This window comes from Bacillus rossius, chromosome 15, assembly GCF_032445375.1.
Source record: "Bacillus rossius redtenbacheri isolate Brsri chromosome 15, Brsri_v3, whole genome shotgun sequence".
In the NCBI taxonomy this organism is placed as follows: domain Eukaryota; kingdom Metazoa; phylum Arthropoda; class Insecta; order Phasmatodea; family Bacillidae; genus Bacillus; species Bacillus rossius.
Window position 1 is genome coordinate 35,005,792 of NC_086342.1, and position 20,216 is coordinate 35,026,007.

The window sequence follows — 20,216 nt, forward strand, 5'->3', positions numbered from 1 at the left end:
ATAACAAAGCAATTTAATTAGCTTATGTGAGGTTTATCAATGAACAAAGGGAAATTCTGAGGAAATGTTGTTTGCTAGAACTTTGACAACTGATACGAAGGGATCGTCGATTTTTAAAGCGGTGCAAGGTTATTTTGAGGAAAAAGAGATTCCTCTAAAAAACGTGAGTGCTTGCGCAGCAGACGGTGCTCCTGCCATGTCAGGTCGTCATGCTGGGTTTCTAGCCCACCTTAAGAAAGAAGTGCCAGAGGTCATCACTATTCACTGTGTCATTCATCGCCAACACTTAGCTGTGAAAAAATTGAGTGGTGTCCTGCATGAATCCCTACAACTGGTTATTGCTGGTGTCAACAAGATCAAAGCTAATCCCCTCAATGACCGTTTGTTCCAACAACTTTGCCATGAAAATGATGAGGAATTCGAACGCTTGCTTCTACATACGGCCGTGAGGTGGCTTTCCAAAGGAAACTGTTTGCGCCGTTACTTCCAATTATTTGACACGGTTACCTAGTTTCTCGACATGTCTGATCCTGTTTTAAGTGAGAATTTGAAGCAACATAAGTTTGAACTTGCGTACCTTACAGATATTTTTGAAAAAATGAATGAAGTCAATATAAGTCTTCAAGGAAACAAGATGAACCTTATCAAGGCCAAATGAATTATTTCATCATTCATCACCAAGTTTGTTATTCACAAGGTAAATATTGGCCGTAAAGAGCTGATTCAGTTTTCGACCCTTAAAAAGTGTTCTGTGTCAAATAACGAGATTCCTGAACTCCCAGAAGACAAAATCCTAATTTTCACTGATCACCTTGACCAGTTAAAAACTGACATGGAATCAAGATTTGACCCAGTTGCAAATTCCGGATTGAAGCTGTGGATAAGCTTGATAACTCTTTGCAGACGGAGTTTCTAGATCTGAAGTATGACTGTGAGGTGAAAATCATTTTCAAGCAGATCGATTATGAGTTAGCATGGGTGAAGCTTATGGACACTTTTCCACAACTGTGGAGAAAAACTGAACCACTTCTCATTTCGTTCCCGTTAACATATTTAGTTGAAAAAGGATTTAGTTCTGTTGTTCAGCTCCTCACAAAACAAAGAAATAAGTTGGACATTTGCCTTAAAGGAGACTTGCGTCTGAACTTGATGAACAAAAACCCGGATATTCAAGCTTTAACTGAAATCCACCAAGCACAAGGCAGCCATTGAAAAGGTAAAATAAAACAATAACAAAGTTTTCTAACTTTCAATTAACCTTGAATGATTTGAAGTATCGTGAAAGGGAAGGGGGCGGTCCACTTCACTTTACCTCAATTACATTAACAAATAGATAAATACCAAAAATGCATTGGCCCTGGTAATAGGGTCAGGCAGAGTGCCAGACGTGTTGTGCGGAAAGTTAAACCAAAAACCCCAATTGAAAAAAGCATTTATATTGTGGCAGAAATACACAACTTTATTATCATTTAACTAAAGCCCCATATGAATATGGAGGAACAACACACGGCAAGTGAACTGCCAAGAAAGAGGGAGCAATGTTAAGTACAAAAAAATTACGTAAATACACGTGATTAATACAAGTAGTCAGTATACAATTTACGTGATAACGTTATTAAAATTCATACAAGAAATAACAGAGAAAATGCTGTCTGTCCGGACGTGAGAGGTGCGGCGGAGAAAAACGACACGCCCCAACGGAAAATGGGTCAGAAGCAAATAACAGATTTGAAGTGAGCACAAGGCAAACAAGGAGGCCAGGAAAAATTTAACTATAACAAAACACATGGCCTCGCAGAAACATAAGAAAAATAACTAGGGAAAGCAGAATAATGCAATTTATGTAAAACACACTGGCAATGCAAACCAGATGATTACGAAATATAGTTGGTGTCCAACAATTATTACTTTACGAGTCCAAAAGTAAAAGAAGGCAAGCATGGACGCAGAAGGCAAACTACTGAACTATCAAGAAAAAAATATAAGACACCGACCAGAAAGCACCTCCTAGCCATGCGTAACATGGCGTAACGCCGAAGCACCCCTCACGGCAATCGCTCCCGGAACACAACAGAACAAGCAAATGAAAAACAGCCCTATATATAAAAAATCCAGATGGCGCTATTGTTGCATTCAGTAGGCCTGGAAGGAGGTGTCTACGTCACGCGGACGTCAGAAGGGATGGCGGGAGGGGGATTTAAGGGGAACGAGGGAAGGGGAGCAGCCGGCGGGCGTCTGAATGCCGACGCGCACGTTGCAGATTGCTACAGCTGTTTCTAGTGTTAATAAAGTTATTTGAATAATCTTTTCAAATTTTAACTGTCAACTTCCTTAATTTTTTCAGATTCCAATTTAAAATGAAAACATGTACTCCTGTTTTTTTAAATGTATGTCAATGATCTTAGTTCTTTGTTCTTAAAATAAATCTGTAAAAAATGTACATTGTAATTTTTTTTATATTTTATTTAAGAGTGACCGGATAAAACTGCTTTAGTTGTTTTTTATATATGTAATGAAATTGATTAAATATTTAAATAAATAAAACTTTTTTTACTTTTTACAGTTTACTTCAAATTAAAATTAGGCATGAAATTGAAAAAAAAAAGGGGGGGGGGGGGGCAATAGGTGTTAGTCACCTCCAGAAAGGGGAGATGAACCACAAAAGGTTGGGAACCACTGGTTTAAACTGTTACTTCGCTGCCCTAATATCATTGTGAACTCAACCTTATTGAAATGGTATGGGCCCAAGTGAAACAAACTGTTTGTAAGACTTCATAACACAACTTTCCGGCGCATGATATGGAGGCCTTAATAACCCAAGGTTATGACCACGTATCAAAAGAAAACAAGAAAACTATAAAAATGATGTGTAAAAGATTAAAAAAATGGAAGAATGGCTTCAAGATTACGAGGAAAGGTTTTTGATAAAATAGAATTACATGAATTCATCACAGTCATCTTCACTCGAACCCCATTCTCCTGGTCAGCCCCGTATCAACTTTGGTCAGCGGTAGCGATAGTGATCAAAAGGTATGTGATATTAATTTATTTATCAATTTCACATTACAATTATCGTACTAATTTTTACTACCAAATGTGTGTGAACGGTTTTTTTATGTAGTTTAACGTAAAAAAAAAAGTGGCAATTTGTATTTACAAATAAATTTACAAGCGTGATAATACAAAACATTATAAACTACGCTATGATGTGTTAGTTGGTGAACTCACGCGGGGCATCCAGGCGACGGTGCAGGGCGGGGCCGCGCCCACGCTCGGCGAGCCGGCCGTGTTCGGCACGAGGCGCGGCCCATCCAGCGAGGCGCCCTCCAGCTGCAGGTGCGACAACACGACCGGCAGGTGCGCGCCGGGCAGGCCGTTCTTCGACCAGCTGCTCAGCAGGACCAGCTCGTCCAGCACCACTCCCAGGCCCCTGGTCGGACCAACAGTCATGCGACACAGTCAGTGTCATCTCCTCTTGAGGCCGTGCACAACTTGTTCGGATGTTCTCCTACGTATTTATCATCAGCTTCTGGCTCTTTAGAATGTGTCCGATGACAAGTTTCATATTCAAGTGTACAAACATTTGCATTCTAAACTGCCATCAAATCTATACTTCTATACTAATATTATAAAGAGGTACAGTTTGTTCATAAGTTTGGATGTTGGGGGTAATCTCTAAAACTACTGATCCTATTCTGACAATTCTTTCACTAATAGGAAGCTAGGTACATTATCCCTGAGTTCTATAGGCTTCTTTTTTTAATTCTGATAAAGATGTGTTTTGAGTAAGAAATCACAATAACTGTAATAGAAAGTCAAAAAAAACTAGCGGTCTGGTTGACTTATTGGCATGCGCTGCTTGAACATTTTGAAATAAAGAAATATAATGTACAGCAAATTAAGGAAATAAAATGTGTAGCAAAAATATTGAACTTTATTATCTTAACACAGAAGTATGCGATACTATATATATCCAAGTTTAATATTCCAGCCACAGAGACTGTTTACATGTGACAAGTCAAAGAAATTTTACAAGATAAGATTTTCAAGTATTATCTATGAATATCTCCAGTAATAGTTTAATCAGTGTGGAGTGCTTGGGTGAATACATCTATGACATAGACATTGTTTTAATTTGAAAATTCATTTAGGTTACTTTCTAAATTTTATCTTAATGAAGTTTTGTGCAAAGTTTTCTTTAAAGTGTTGTGTCATGTTTTGTGTAAATATATATTTTACTGTAACTGTATGATAACAATAACATGGTTGAAAGAAAATCGCAACTCTCACAAATGGCATTTCAGACATTTCAGATGATAGCAGCAAGGTTACGGTGAATGAAAGTCTTCTGAAAATACGCTGTCTCTCGTGAGTTACAGAGATTACATTTCGCGAGCTCGTGCTAGGGAGACCAGCACTGAACGTGGGCCCCTAGGCAAATTGTTATAGGACACATCATTGACAATATGGGACGAATGTGCCATGAGTCATAGAGCCCTTATTGAAGCTGTTGACTGAATGTTAAAGGACCTCAAAAACGTTGATGCCATCATGGGTCGAATTATTTTGTTGTTGCTGGTGATTTTCGGCAGACACAAAAGGGACACGTGCAGCCACCATTAAAGCTTGCTTAAAATCATCTTGCGTATGGAGTCTCATTGAAAGAATAAATTTGCAAACAAACATGAGAGCTCATCTTAGTAGAAATCCGGATAATGATTTCTCACTCAACCTGGGAGAAGTATTTTCTTCTCCAATCTTGAACACTAATGGTGCTGAAATCGTACTAAAGGAGACACTTGGTAAAATAGTTCGCATCCTGCAGCATCTTACAGATGCAGTGTATCCTGATCTTGAAAAACTACTCGATAGAGAATGTATTCAAGGGCAATAGTGTCGCCTAGGAATGACACTGTCAATGAAGTCAACCACAGTTTGAAGTGTCAAGGATGTAGTCCACTATCCACGACAATTTTAAAATTCACTGAACCCATCTGGCCTGCCACCTTACCTATTATTAAAAATCGGTATGCCTATCATGCTTTTAAGAAATCTAAACCCACCTAATAAGTGCATGAATGGCACAAGGCTACTAATAAAAGACTTGAAAGACAACTGAACCATCCTGACTGCCCAGCAACCGGCCAGTTGGCGCACATCTCGAGGAGTCCAATGATCCCCACGGACTTACCGATATGTTTCAAATGGCTCCAGTTTCCCATAAAAACTTCATTTACACTGATCTTTAATACATACGTCTCAGGGACAAAGATTCTCTTTGGATGGCATTGATTTATCAAAATAATGTTTCTCCCATGGACATTGTGTACAGAGAAGCTCGAAAACAATAGTTACTTTGTAATAAAAATAGACATTTAATTGTTTAATAGACCATTTGTTGTGGAAGGTTATAGGGGAATATGTAGATCTAATATAATTTAAATTTAATGTGGGTTACACTGCGAGGCTCTACTAGTAATAAATAAAAATTAAATGTTTCCAATCAATAATTTTGACTAGTGTAAATTTTTAATGTTCTGTAGTTAATTGATAACAAAAACAAATATATATTTTTAACAGTGACAATAATATTTTCCTAATGAATCTAAATATTATGTAAAAAATTAATTTTACCCTGTCTGAGCTTGCATCTCTTATCAATAACCTTTTTATTTCTATTTTTTTTTTCATTTCTGACATCTACAATCACTTACTGCAAAGTTTCACTATAAATTAGTCAAAATGGCACTATTTTGGTGACATTCGAATTAAGAAATATCTGAGTATATTATTTGATGGAAAACAAACTAACTTTACGAATAAAATCTATTTATAAAAATGAAAACAATAACACCGAAATCTCCTGTTTTGAAAACGAAATTTCCTTAAAAATAAAAACTTAAAATCTTGTCCCTAGTTATTACCTTTTTGTATTTCACTGTAAATCTTTTAATCTTGTGATGTTTCGATGCATATTTATTGTTATGAATCTTTAAGGGTTTACTGCTTGATATTTTCTTGTTTGCTATTTTTAACTTTACATTCGCCTTGGCTTATAGCTATAATGTTTATTGTAACTGTCAATGTTATTCTTTGTGTGGCATAAATTCTCATGTGTATGAACTCACGCATCTTTGTACCTGGTCTGAAACATGATTTTTACATCACTACTTGGCAGGATCATTTGCCTATTGGGCAGTTTATCATACTGTTATTTATCACTGATGTTCACTTGTGTACAGTTAGATACTGCCTTACTTCTTTTGTGATTTAATTACATGGTTGCCAGGACTTTCCATCACTCTTGTGTTCTCCCAAAACATATCATGTGTTTACTGTGTTTATTTTGACGCAGATTTGTAGCCTCTTAGGACTGAGGTCCCAGGACGCACCTAGTTAGGCTTAGTTCACAATTGAAAAAGTTAGCGAGTGCATAGCGGGCTATGAATATGATTGTGCACACAAACTGTGCGAAATTGGTTCACAATTGAATTCTTGTGTGTTAATTTTGGCCAATGAAGTTTTGCGAGGAATTGAATATACGTTGGTGGTGTTAGTATATAAAAATTTTAAGTATGATTATTTAGCTTTTGCTGACCAGCAACATTTAAACACTATTATTCAACTCATCAATTATATCAGTTTATGATAGGTAGTGAAAAATATTTCGTAAATAATTAGTGATGGGTCGAATCCCATTTTTCCCCAATCCGAATCTTGAATTCGAATCCCAAACAGTACCTCGAATCCACCCCTCGAATCTAAATCCAGATGTCAAGGGTTAGTTATAAAATAATTTATAAGTTAAGAGAAAAAATTAAACATTATGCAGAATTATTTAACCCTTTAAATTTTTATTTAAAAAAAAACAAGGTTTTTGACATGGTCTGGATCAAGACGATTCTGTTTTTGGTCACATATGTTTCCTGCAGTGCTGAACAAACGTTCAGAGAACACTGTCGCAGATGTTCAACACAAATATTTTTTGGACAGTTTATATAGCCTGGGTGAACACGCAGACTGAGTTTTCCAGTATTCGAGGATATTTATTTCTGGGTTAACTGTAGGATCACGTAAGAATCTGGTCACTTCATCAATTGCTGTAGAATCCGACTTGGTGGATTTAAGGCATTCAGGCATTATCTGTGAGTACAGTGATTCATGTATCCACGGAAATCCGAAAACGAAATTCAACATCCGGCGGAACAAAAATTTTGTAGTTACCAACTTGACATTTGTTTTGACATTGTCCGAGCCTCCGAACCCGATACGCCAGTACCCTCCCACCTTCCCCTCCAGCCACGGCATTCAAACCTCCAACCGCGTGTGTAGTGGGGGGATAGAGTGCCACGGACCTGGAAAAGATGGCGCGAGAGGCTTTTGTTGAGGCTACCCGGCGGCCATGTTTTTCCCGACTGTTCTTCTTCGTCATCGCGGTGAGAGGGAGCGACATACCGCGGAGTGTTTATTCGAGTATGAGTTACCTTGTAGAGGTGAATTTGTAACTAAACGTGTGGACAATCTGTGCGCGCGCGCCCGTGACAGTCAGCTCAGTGCTACCACGTGCGTGTTGTCTGAGTGCCGGATCACGTGTTTGCCTCCTCGACGTCTGGCGTGTGGGGCGCCCTAAGAACCCACCCATCTAATCATCAGAGCGTGCCCGGCGCTGAGATCGGGCCAGGTTCAGGTGTCGCCGAGAACTGCAGCAAGGGGGTCGAGTCACGTCCTCACACGGGCGACGTCACGCCCTGAGGCGAGAGTCTCCGCCGGGTCCGTGCCCCTTGACACGGTGGCGCCCAATAAACTCGTACGCCTCATTTACCATACTCCCGACCATGTCAAATTGGCGCCCAAGAGGTGGGGCGTGACAAAAAGCTGCCAGAATCACCGGGACCTGTGTTGTGCGTGAGTCCGGGAGTTGTGCGGTTGTTGCGCGGAGCGAGAGGAACTAAAGTTCGCGCTCGAATGTACCGTTACTGCGCGGAGCGTGGGGTCTAAAATTAGCGCGGAACTAATTTTCGCGCAGAGTGACTAACGGGAACTCATCGCGACCTTCCACTTCTCAACTCGCCGGGAGCTTGCTTCCAGGAATTCGGCACAGCGAGAGCAGAGGGACTGCTGTAAACTCGCGGGTGGAGTGTGTGGGTTAGACCGCCGTACGGGTCGCGTAGCGGGGAGGAGCGAGTCGAGTCCACCGGCCTTACTACCACACACCACCATGGCGGACAATAGCGCAAGCGCGGTAAAGTTGGAAATGTTGTACAGCCTGAACGAGATGTGTTGTGTAAAGTGTGCGCGGCCCAGATATGTAGGCGCAGTACCGGGGGTAACATGGGCAGACACATGTACGTGTTTAGAACCGCGGGCCGATGAGTGCACCCACGGGGCCAAGGCGGCCGTGCCAGACTTCCTCAAGTGCACTAACGGGGGGTGTGACGGACTATGGTGTAGGCAATGTAGAGCATTCAGACATGCAAAGTGCCTCGTCGCGGCCGAGTTGGCGAGTCTCCAGGACACGTGGTACATCTGCAGGGCGTGCCAGGACGCCGGGCTCGTGTCACGCGGGACAGCTCCCCAGGGGCAGTACAGTCTGCTGAACCGGGGGTACCCCATCCCGGTGAAGCACGTGGAGCTCCCAGAGTTCGCCGGCCTCACCAGTGACGACCCGAGGCAGTTCATCCGCGCATGTCAGAGCAGTCTGAGCCGTTATGGCGTCCCGGAGATAGAGTGGGCCGCGCGTACGGGCAACGCCCTGCGGGCTGACGCCAAAACCTGGTGGACCATCACGAGCGAGATCGACATGCCATGGGAGGAGTTTAAGAGACGGTTCGAGGCCAGGTTCGCGGATGCCAGATCGGAGATGAAGGCACGTACTGAACTGTTCTGCCTAGAACAAGGGGCCAATGAGACGGTCGAGGCATTCGTGGTAAAGAAGATCCGCATGTACAGACGGCTCCTCCCGACGCACGCGCCGGAGGACGCACTAGGGCATGTCGTGGAACTCATGCGCCCAGAGCTACGCGCGCACCTACGGCAAGCAACCCACTACTCCGCAGAGCGCTTCGTGCAACTTGCTCGGGCGATAGAACAGGACCTGAAGTCGATGCGACCACCCAGGAACTTCACCCCGGCACCTACACGAGCGACACCAGCAGACACCAGCACTCAGGCATTAGTGTCCTACCCCGCACCCCGCGACGGGGGTCGCCGCGACACCGGGGGGCCAGGTGACCAGTTGCCGCCGGCCTGGCGCCGACGCGCCATAGGCGAAGGCCCACCACCACAGTGTCACAATGTCCTAAAGGCACGCTCCACTGGCACGTAAACTGTCCCGTGCGCAACGCATTCCGGCCCAGTGACAGGACGTACCAGCGGCCGGGAAACGGCCAAGGGGAGGTGACGCAGTAATTCCAGTACCCTCACCTCCCGCTGTCACAACTGTGGATGCCGCACAGACGCTGGCCGGGCCACTACTGGGTCACGTCAGCGCAGCGGAAGGCAGACTTCTGCGCATCCCCGTAAGAGTCAACGGGCGAGAGGTACTCGCACTGATCGACACCGCAGCCAGTCATAACTGTGTTGCTGCCCATCTGGTTGCGGAGACGCAGTGCGAGCACCAACCGGGACAACTTCAGCTGGCCACTGTCGGAGATGCCTGTCAGACGCAGGGCGTCGCGACGCTGTGCATCGACGTACGCGACCAAAGATCGTCCACAACCGCACTGGTGGTCACGGAGCTACGAGACGACGTCATCCTGGGCCAGCCATGGCTCTGCGAGCAAGATGCGCATATCGGGGTGCGTGGTGGGCTGGTGTGCGTAGGCACCCGTAGGCGCCGCACGGTCTAAGGCTTCGGACATCCAACACCACCATCACCCAGCAAGGTCAGTCTCAACGATTTCAAGCACGGGGTCCCTCCCGGACTGCAGGCCACTATCCAGAGTGTACTGGATCAACAGAGCTCCGTGTTCGCGAACGCCGACCCCCTTAAGCGTACATCAGTTGCGGAACATGCAATTCCTACTCACCCCCACGAGCCAATGTATATCCCACCTGGCAGTTATGGGTACGCGGGCAAGCAGACCATCCTAGCGCAGGTCAACGAGATGCTGAGAGATGGTATCATCGAGCCCAGCGAGAGCCCATACAATTTTCAGATCGTGTTGGCGGAGAAGAAAGACGGTACGGCCCGCTTTTGTGTCAATTTCAAGCCGATCAACAAGGTGACGATTAACTCTCCCCCTCCCTTACTGAATATTGCCGATACACTCGCCGGCCTAGGGAGCGCGAAAATTTTCTCATCACTCGACTTGAAATCTGGGTACTGGCAGGTTCCCATAAAGCCGGAAGACCGCCAGAAAACTGCTTTTACCATTCCTGACGGACGCCGCTTCCAGTTTAGAGCCATGCCCTTCGAGCTGCAGGACGCCCCAGCCACTTTTCAGCACATTATGACGCGCGTGTTGGACGACTACTCCGGTCAGTTTGCTGCAGCATATCTCGATGACATCATAATTTGGTCCCAAAACTGGGAGGAGCATGCACACCACCTCGCACTCATACTGGAGCGCCTTGCAGCACATGGGCTGACCTGTAACAGGGCCAAATGTCATCTGGGCACGACCGAACTGAACTTCCTGGGGCTCGTGGTAAATGCAGAGGGGAACCGACCCACGCCAGAACAGCTGGACGTCATACTCACTCGACCTGTCCCAAACACCCGCAAGAAGCTCCAGCGGTTCATTGGGCTGGCCAACTGGCTGCGGGCCTTCATCCCCGAATTCTCCGCAGTGACAGCCCCCCTGACAGCTCAACTGTCCCCAAAAAAACCGTACAAATGGACGCCTGCTATGCAAACCGCATTCGACGAGCTGAAGCGCCGGTTCAGTCAATGTCATCTACTGGCCAGGCTTGACCCCCAGAAACCTCTCATTGTCTAGACGGATGCAAGCCAGGAGGGCATAGGAGCCATCTTGCTCCAGGCCGGCGCTGGAGGGGAGCCGCGGATAATCGAATACGCTAGTGCCAAGTTTGGGGACTTAGAGCGCAGGTACAGCGTGAATGAGCGCGAGTGTCTCGGGGTAGTGTGGGCATTAAGGCGTTACCGGCCGCACTTGAAAGGACAGCAATTCACCCTGCGCACGGACAGCCAGTGTCTCAAATGGCTTGCAACCATGCAGGGCCGCCGGTCCAAACTGACGCGGTAGGCCATGCTACTGCAGGCGCTGGACTTCACCGTAGAGCACGTGGCAGGAAAGCAAAATGAGCTAGCAGATGAGTTGTCACGCAACCCGGACCGTACGGTATATGCGCGAGATGACGCCGAGTGGGAGGAGCTGCTGCCACCGACACGCGAGCAGACGTACGAGTCCCGCGGGAATACTGGCGCATGCCTAAGTGCGATTATCCCGAACACACCCCCGACACTCCCCCCAGGGGCAGAACTGGACGATCTGGACGCCTTCGTACGAGCCAAACAGGCGACGGACGGGCACACTCAGGAGCTCATCCAGCGGTGTGGTGCGATGACACTGGAGGGGTACCGAGTGGTAGATGGCTGCCTCCAGGCATGCCCGGTGGGGCCACAACAACCCCAAACGGAATGGCGGACATTCGCACCAGTGGACACACGCCAGGACATCTTCAACATGCTGCACACTAACAAGCTGGCAGGCCATCCGGGGACGGACCAGACCACACGGGCCATCAGGGAATGGTTTTATTGGCCGGGCATCAACAAACACGTGAGGAACAGTGTACGAAACTGCCGGCACTGCCAGCGACACAAAACGAGGAGGCCGGACGGGCGGGAGCAACAGGTGCCCAGGCGACCCACAGAGCCCTTCCATACCGTGGCTCTGGACCTGATGGGCCCCTACCCTCGCACTGCATGGGGAAAGAGGTTCCTCCTGGTTGTGACAGACTGCTTCACGCGGTGGATTGAGGCATTTCCCTTAGCCAATTGTCGTGCCGGCACGATCGCTCGGGCGCTGGAGACGGAGTTCTTCCCTCGATGGGGCTACCCCCAAGTACTTCTATCCGATAACGCCACCCAGTTTGCGGGCAGGAAATGGGCGGAATTTTGTACTAAATGGCGGGTCATGGCCCATACCACACCCATCTACCACCCAAGGGCGAACCCGACGGAAAGACGGAACCAGGAAGTAAAGGGCCAGTTGCGCCTGCGACTCACGGACGACCACACAACCTGGGACGTACACCTCCCCGAAATCCTGTACTGTCTGAGACGTAGGGAAAACGAGGCCACCGGGGAAGCACCCGCAACGTTGGTACAGGGGCGGAACCAGTCCTTACCGGGGCAGTACCGAGTTCAGGCGCTAGGTGCGGAAGAGGAGGGGCAAACGCCTGAGGCCCGGGCGGCACGGATAGCTGCCACCCGTGACGTGGCCCGGCACCGACAGGCGGAGTATCAGGCCCGTATTACACCCGTGACATCATCACCGCCCCCGGCAATGACACCCGGGCAGCTCGTCTACGCCAGGCTGCACCCCCTTTCGGCCAGTGGACGAAAGTACTGCGCCGGGCTGGCGGCGAAGTGGGTAGGTCCCTTACCGGTAGTACGTACTCTAGGTACCACGGCCGTGTTGTTGAAGTTACCCACGGGGCGGATAGTGAAGTACCACAGGGACGCAGTGAGACTCGCACGTGAGGAGGAGACGGACATAGAGGCTCAGAGATCTGAGCCAGGAACGCAGGACCCAGCCCCCGATACAGAGCAAGCGGCCGGGGGGCATGACACTCCCACGCCTGCGAGTCCAGATACGTCAGACTTCCACGGGTTCCCCGACGCTACTGCCATAACCTCCATCCTACACACGGGTCACCCGGAGTGTGCGAGGCAGCTGTTCCCCGAGTCGGACACAGATGAGTCCTTCCGTGGATTCGCTGCGGGAGAACGAACCGGCAGTGCCGAACAGCGTTCCACCCCCTCACCGCTCATCTGGTACCTCGAGGACGCCGAAGACCGACCCGAGAGTCCGCCGCTTACAGGGCCTAAATGGCCTCTACACTATTCCCTGGAGAACGCCACGTTCCATGTAACCGTAGAGGAACCAGCAAATGAAGAGGAGGGGGGTGACAGCCCCAATGGACAGGAGGCAGCGGCGAGGGGGGCTGCACATGGATACCATTTGCGGCCGCGCAAGGCGGCAGGCCCAGCGAAATGCTGCATGACAGAAGCCATACGAGTTGGAGGCGCTGACGGACGGAGCGATCCCCCCGCCACAGGTGTGCACACAGCGGACCACGCCACCCAGCTGCTCCCATCGCTGTACTGTCATATCGGGCTACTTTCGGGGGGGTCAATTGACATCGTCCGAGCCTCCGAGCCCAATACGCCAGTACCCTCCCACCTTCCCCTCCAGCCACGGCATTCAAACCTCCCGCCGCGTGTGTAGTGGGGGGATAGAGTGCCACGGACCTGGAAAAGATGGCGCGAGAGGCTTTTGTTAAGGCTACCCGGCGGCCATGTTTTTCCCGAAAGTTCTTCTTCGTCATCGCGGTGAGAGGGAGCGACGTACCGCGGAGTGTTTATTCGAGTATGAGTTACCTTGTAGAGGTGAATTTGCAACTAAACGTGTGGACAATCTGTGCGCGTGCGCCCGTGACAGTCAGCTCAGTGCTACCACGTGCGTGTTGTCTGAGTGCCGGATCACGTGTTTGCCTCCTCGACGTCTGGCGTGTGGGGCGCCCTAAGAACCCACCCATCTAATCATCAGAGCGTGCCCGGCGCTGAGATCGGGCCAGGTTCAGGTGTCGCCGAGAACTGCAGCAAGGGGGTCGAGTCACGTCCTCACACGGGCGACGTCACGCCCTGAGGCGAGAGTCTCCGCCGGGTCCGTGCCCCTTGACACGGTGGCGCCCAATAAACTCGTACGCCTCATTTACCATACTCCCGACCATGTCAGTTTAAAGTCCCAAATGAAGATAAACGCTTTCCTGAAATATTTAATGGAAATTGAAAGGCGCAATCTTTGCTTCAATGGTTTTAGGCCATAAGAAATATTGTTGTGCGTCTTTTAAAATTAAGCCTCACTAAAGCATAGTGATTAATATGTCCAAAGTTAAAAGTGATGGGGTTTTTCTCTAGTTTACCCATTAAAATTCTTTATATTAATATTAGTTATTTTTTGTGTTCCTCAAAATGTCAAAATAATTAACTAACAAATTCATTGGTTGGCCACCATGGAATTCTCAAATAATACATATTTTAACATTGGTAGTCTACACAAACCAAACTTGGTCTTAAAAAATTCATAAATAGAACGTGTATCAGAATATTTAAAATTGAATTGTGATTAAAATAATTATTGTATAATGTATTTAATTTTGTCATTCATTATTTCATTGTTATTACTACATGTGCGACCGTAACTTGTGATGAAAGTCGGCATTATTGTTGTATTACTAAGTAACAGATTTCTCGGTAAAGTTATTAAAAAAAACAAGATTCATATTACTAGTCTAGATCCTAAATGTGCTTTATTTTATTTTTTAGCATATTCTGAGAATACATCTGTGATTTATGCCTTATTTAATGCCAATGTAGCGTCAATGCATCCATGTTCATGAATATAAAGTAAGTTACCCAAATCAGTACATGCTTCATAATTTTTATATATAATAACGAATTAAAAGTACAATACAGTAGAACCTCTTTAATCCGTGATGCGCTAATTCGGGAATCGGATAATCCGGGACGATTTAAAAGAGCAGAAAAAAAAGAGAAGTAAAAATTGTCAGCGCTTAAAATTAACGTCATGCCAGCCGGGGGCCGGCAAACACTGGCAACGGCTGTTTGTACCGACCCTTCGTGTCGCCCCCCTTTCAGCTGTCATATTTGTCACTCTTTAAACTTGAGGGGGATGTCCTGACTTCTGCTTCCCATCTCCCTTTGTTGTTTCCACCTGCCAACGCACGGCAGGCGCCTGGCGAGTGACGTGTCTGGCTGGCATTCAGCTGTACGGGGCCCGGGGGGGGGGGGGATGGAGAGGGGGGGGCCTACCCTTAAATTTATGTGTGCAAGGTCAGCACGATCTTATCTTTCTCTCTTCAGCTGTTGTAAATGACCATGGCTAGGCAGTGCTGTATTTTTTTAAGCCGAGACACTAATTCGAAGAGGGTCGGCCCTTACAGTGAATGGATTATTCTGTTTTATTAATTTTTTTTTACAGGATTTCAATAATCCGGGCATCGACGGGTCCCAATTAACATGAATAATGGGGAGTTTACTATTTTTTATCCATCTGCTGCCAAGGCGCAGTAAGCCTCGGGAGATGTTACATCACATGACCTTGGCCTTAACCCAGCTGCACGCCGGTGTCTGAGAAGCTTGACAAGACCTTCCGGGCTTTTAATCGCTAGTCCGTGAAATTCGGTAATCCGTGATTATCTCGGTTCCGACCATCACGTATTAAAGAGGTTCTATTGTACCTCAATAGGATGTGTTCCAAGGAAAACGTAAATAGGCCAAGTAAATTGTAAGCATTTAAGTTTTTAAAGTACTACATTTACATCAATATTTTTCCTCGAATCCCGAATCTTTTCCCTCGAATTTCGAATCTTTCAAATACTAGAGATTCGGTGGGATTCGAGGATTCGACCGGCACATTCCTTTAAATAATAATTAAGGTACTTAAAAACATATTTTAAGTACTTTTTTGAAGTTGTACTTTAGGAACGTTATTAAAAATGATGAGAGTGAATTTTTGCAACAAACTTTTTACAAGTTGAAAAAAAGTTACACACAAAAAAAAGATACATAGTACAAATATGTAATTATATATGTGCTTTTATATCTTATACTTAAGTGATATTGAATATTCATCCATATCATTTAGATAATTTATTTACTGTGAATATTAGTAATAGAAATTTTGGTTTCATCAGGTTTGCATTAATGACGTTTGACTATAAGCCCAAAGAAATACACGAATCCCTATGTAAAACAAAAAGTTTTTTACCACACACATAAAACTTAACGAACTAATACATGAGCAGTAAAAAATATTTTAAAACAAAATCTAACATGTGTATGCACAGTTATGTATCTCCAGGAACAGTTGTAAATTTAAAGAGAGGGGAACTTAGAGAAAGTTTATCATGTTTGCAAGATCAAACTCGATGCTGAGGTGAGGTCTTACAAATGAGTAGGGACAGGAAAATATGGTTTTGGTATATTTTTGTTAATTTCGTTTTAAAAATTAAGGATTTCGGTGTTTTGTGGTTTTATAAAAAAAAAGCCCATACATGACTAGGTTACTCGCAAAAAAGCCTTTAAAACTTAAATATTTCCCATTATTAATTTCTGTAGTCAAATTAAAAAATTATCTATTTTTTTTAATAAAATACCTTTATGCATTAAGCATAAACTACAATAATTATTATTGACGATAACTAGAGACATGCAGTTTTGGGGTTTATTTTATAGCAAAATTCGTTGTTATTTACCCTTAAAAGTGGTGTTATCATACATCAAAAGCGGTGTTATTTTTTAAATAGTTTTAGCACTATAAATTAAAAAAATTAAGCTAAGCATACCTTGAAATTTTGGACACATTCTTGCATTGTACAGTTGCACTAGCAGCAGTAATTTACAATCGAATTTACACATCACTTTTTACATACAGTAATTGAAAATATTTTAGTACCAAAACCAGCAAGAATAAATATGAAGTCTCTAAAATAGTGACATAAACACATGGAACAAAATCCTCAAACTTTAGCTCTCGAAAGCAAAAGTAGCCATGATACACAAATTAGCCTCACTTAAATTTGTCCTGCGGTCTGTTAAGACTGTGTTATATGAGGACAAAAATCGTTCACAGTCAACGTTTGCAGAAGGCATCCAGATGGCTTCAAGGCAGCTGGAAGCAAACAATGGCTGTGACAGCTTTACTACATTCAATGACTTCACTACGTCCACTGAATTGTCTGTTTCCATTTGTTTTGTAACAATGTCCTGAAGCTGACCAAAACCAGCTGTTAATTCTTTAGTGCTTATGGAGTAGAGACTATGGACAGTTTTCAGTTTCTGCACCATTTCTGGGTTTAATTTAGCAAGCAACAAACTTTCCTGACTAAAAATTTGAATTGCTTCAAATCTCTTTCTACTTGGGTCAGTTGTCATGAGAGAGTTCAGTTTGGAAAGGGCTTGTGTTGCTGTTCTTGTGATGGACACTTTAGCTTCAGCAGCTTTAGCGGGGGGCATGTTAGACAAAGCTCTACTGGTTGCCTCAAAATAAATGCCACGAGTGATGTTTTCAAATTTTTTTTTTATACCTTGCAAGTCCCCATATAGTGAATGGGCAGTTGGATACAAAGAACCTTCAAGTTTCTGTATTAGCTCTACAAGGCTCTTGGCATGCTCTTTCACAAAGACAGCTTGACAAAGAATGAGAGAAATGTCATTTTCTGTGAGTGAACACAGAAACTCAACCCCTGAATTTTGTGTTGCCTTTAGTTCATCTGTTTTGCAGAAATCAACAATGTCATGTATGTAGTCTGCTACATAAAAAACGCTGTTGAACCAGGAATTCCATCTAGTAACAACAGGAAGTGGGAACAATGGACGTTTCTCTCCATGCTTTTCTTCAAGAAAGCTAGCATACAGGTGCCTTCTTTTCCTGGTGTTGTTGAACACATTTTTTATTTTGCTCATAGCATTGTTCAACTCAGGCAACTCTTTCACCCAGACATTGCCAACTAGATTTAACTTATGTGCCCAGCACTGGACATGCGTTAACTGGTCTCCAAGGATTACTTCGAGAGTACTAACAGCCTTGGTCATATAACGAGCAGCATCGGTTACTACTGAGAGCACATCACCATACTGTACATTGTACATTTTGAGTGAATCTAAAATTGCCCTCACACAGTTTGTGGCATTAGCAGCTTCAAGAAAGTGAACTCCTGCAACAAATATTTCTGGTTTATCCTGTTGAAGATTCAGAATTCTAAATAAAACAACAAATACACACCTACCCATTTTATCTGTTGTTTCGTCGCACAGTATGTCAATTTTTTTGTCCTTTAATGCAGTTTTGGCATCTTCAATTCTGCATTTGGCTATGTCCCCTACATATTTCTCACGGACTGTTCTCGCAAGTGGCATGTCTCCAGCACCTTCGATGTATTTGTTCAGCCATGCCCTGATATTAGGATCATCAAGCTTTTCAAGGGGTATATTTGCCTTTATAAAGGTCTCTGCTGTTTCCTTTATAAATTCCAACTTTTTGTCTTTTTGGACATTATTTTTTGCTGTCTGAAACGCTGAAGATATTGACGACTGGCGTTCAGACGCACTAGATGAGCCTTGCAATGAAGAGAGACGCTTCTTGTGTTTTTCACTGCCTACATGTTTTTCACATGAGTCTTTCCTATCCCAAGAGACGGTGACATTACAGTGACGACAAAAAAGTGTGGTTGAATCACTAGCATAAAGTCCGTGTTGAGAAAATTCAGAGGCTCGCTGTTTTGCAGTTACCGGCACTTTAGGCATTTTAATAGGCCTAATGTTTTAGCCGACCTTTAAATTGTACACCTTTAATTTATTTCACAGACGTTGAAAACTATCTGTAACAAAATTCGACCCGTTAAACTTTAACTTGCGCACAACAGAATGTTACGAATCGTCACCGTGTTTGCATTTTAAATTTGGTATTTGGTTAATAAAAATGGACGCAATGGACAAACAACGCTAAAGACTATATAAGAGAACAACGCTTCGAGAAACAACCTGCTGTAAACACCGTGATAATCGACTGTCCAGGCGAGCCGAATATCAAAATACAGCAAAACCCCTTATTTGCACTTTTCATGGGGACAAAGTAAAAAAGTGTAAAAAGGGGGAAAGTGTAAATAAAGGGAAAAGTAAGAAATACGTTAAAGTTAATTAAAATACAGTCGCATCCTGCCGCGTTCAGAACGGGCTACATTACACAGTAAAAATAAATAAAAAAGGGGCGCAAATTGATGAAAATTTACCGTCAATTGCGCGCCTTGCGCGGAGAAAGGTCATTGTACTCGATCATCTGTTGTTACAGTGCGGCCCAGTGCGGCGTCTGTTCTCTGAGCTGCGCATGCGCAGTATAACTCATTCAATGCTCCGCCCAGACTCGTGACCTTCCATCAGCAGCCAGCCAATAGAAGCGAGCCTAGCGGAAAAAAATATAAGCTCCACCTCCCGTGTACCAGTTTTGTCCAGTTCTAATACCAGTTTATTGGTATACGCACCCGCTTACTCGCTGCCGTGACATGTTCAAGTTTACGTTCATCTTGATGTCTTGATACCAATAATTAATAATTTACGATCCCCACAAATAAATGGTTAGTTTAAAAAATATGCGTCAACAGTATAATACTTCCGAAATTATATAATACGTATAAAACAGTTACCAAGATTCCACTCATTTTATCTTGTGAAGTTCATGTCTCGTACCAGTATTTCGGCTAAGTTGTGACATAAATACAGTATCAGCACTTACAATGTTACGATCAGCCACGTAATATTTCCGACATTTCCGTTACGTTTCTATATTCGTGAGTTTACGTTTTTCCCTAGTACATTTTAGATTGTCTCCTGCTGTAATTACTCGGACTTTTACACGCCTAGGCTTAAATTGTTACATGTTTAGAAATAAAAGCAACTTTTCATGTTATAAAATACACTGTGTGGGTAGTTATCTTTGGTTTTTTGTTGTTTCACGTTTGTTACTGTATTTACAAATTGAATTGCCGTGTTCGAATGAGGAAAATGTTCTGACTGTTCGCCGAAAATTCAAGGATTTCGCGTTATTATCCAAAATGTGAGAAATTCGCGTTATTCTTAAAAATGTACTCAAATTCGCGTAAAAATTCGTTTTATCGCAATCGCGAAATATGCATGTCTCTAACGATAACCTCTAAAATGGAAAAAAATAATTTTCATTAATTAATATTGTAGGATTCCTATATGATCCATATAACTGTTCTGCACTTCACTCATTGAGTCATTGACCATTAATTAAAAAAGCCATTGTCAAGATTTGCTCAAGCAAAACCATACAAAGGCTGAACTGCTAGATTTGTCCAGTGCTTAGCAACTGTAGTTTTGTCTCTATATCATTTAGTTTACAGCACAGGATGTGTGCTGTTGCATAAGAAGAACCTTCAAGAAAAGTTATTAGCTCTTCAATTGGCTTGCAGTATTCTGAAAC

At 44.4% G+C, this 20,216-nt stretch overlaps 1 protein-coding gene across 1 annotated transcript in view; it reads right to left on the bottom strand.

Annotated features, from left to right (window-relative positions):
* The window catches only part of LOC134539674 (cytoplasmic dynein 2 heavy chain 1), a 446,052-nt gene that overhangs the window by 5,169 nt on the left and 420,667 nt on the right, over positions 1-20,216 (bottom strand). Inside the window, exon 78 of the mRNA XM_063381862.1 lies at positions 3,229-3,430. Within this exon, the coding sequence (XP_063237932.1) occupies positions 3,229-3,430 (202 nt within the window). The remainder of the gene's footprint in view (positions 1-3,228; positions 3,431-20,216) is intronic.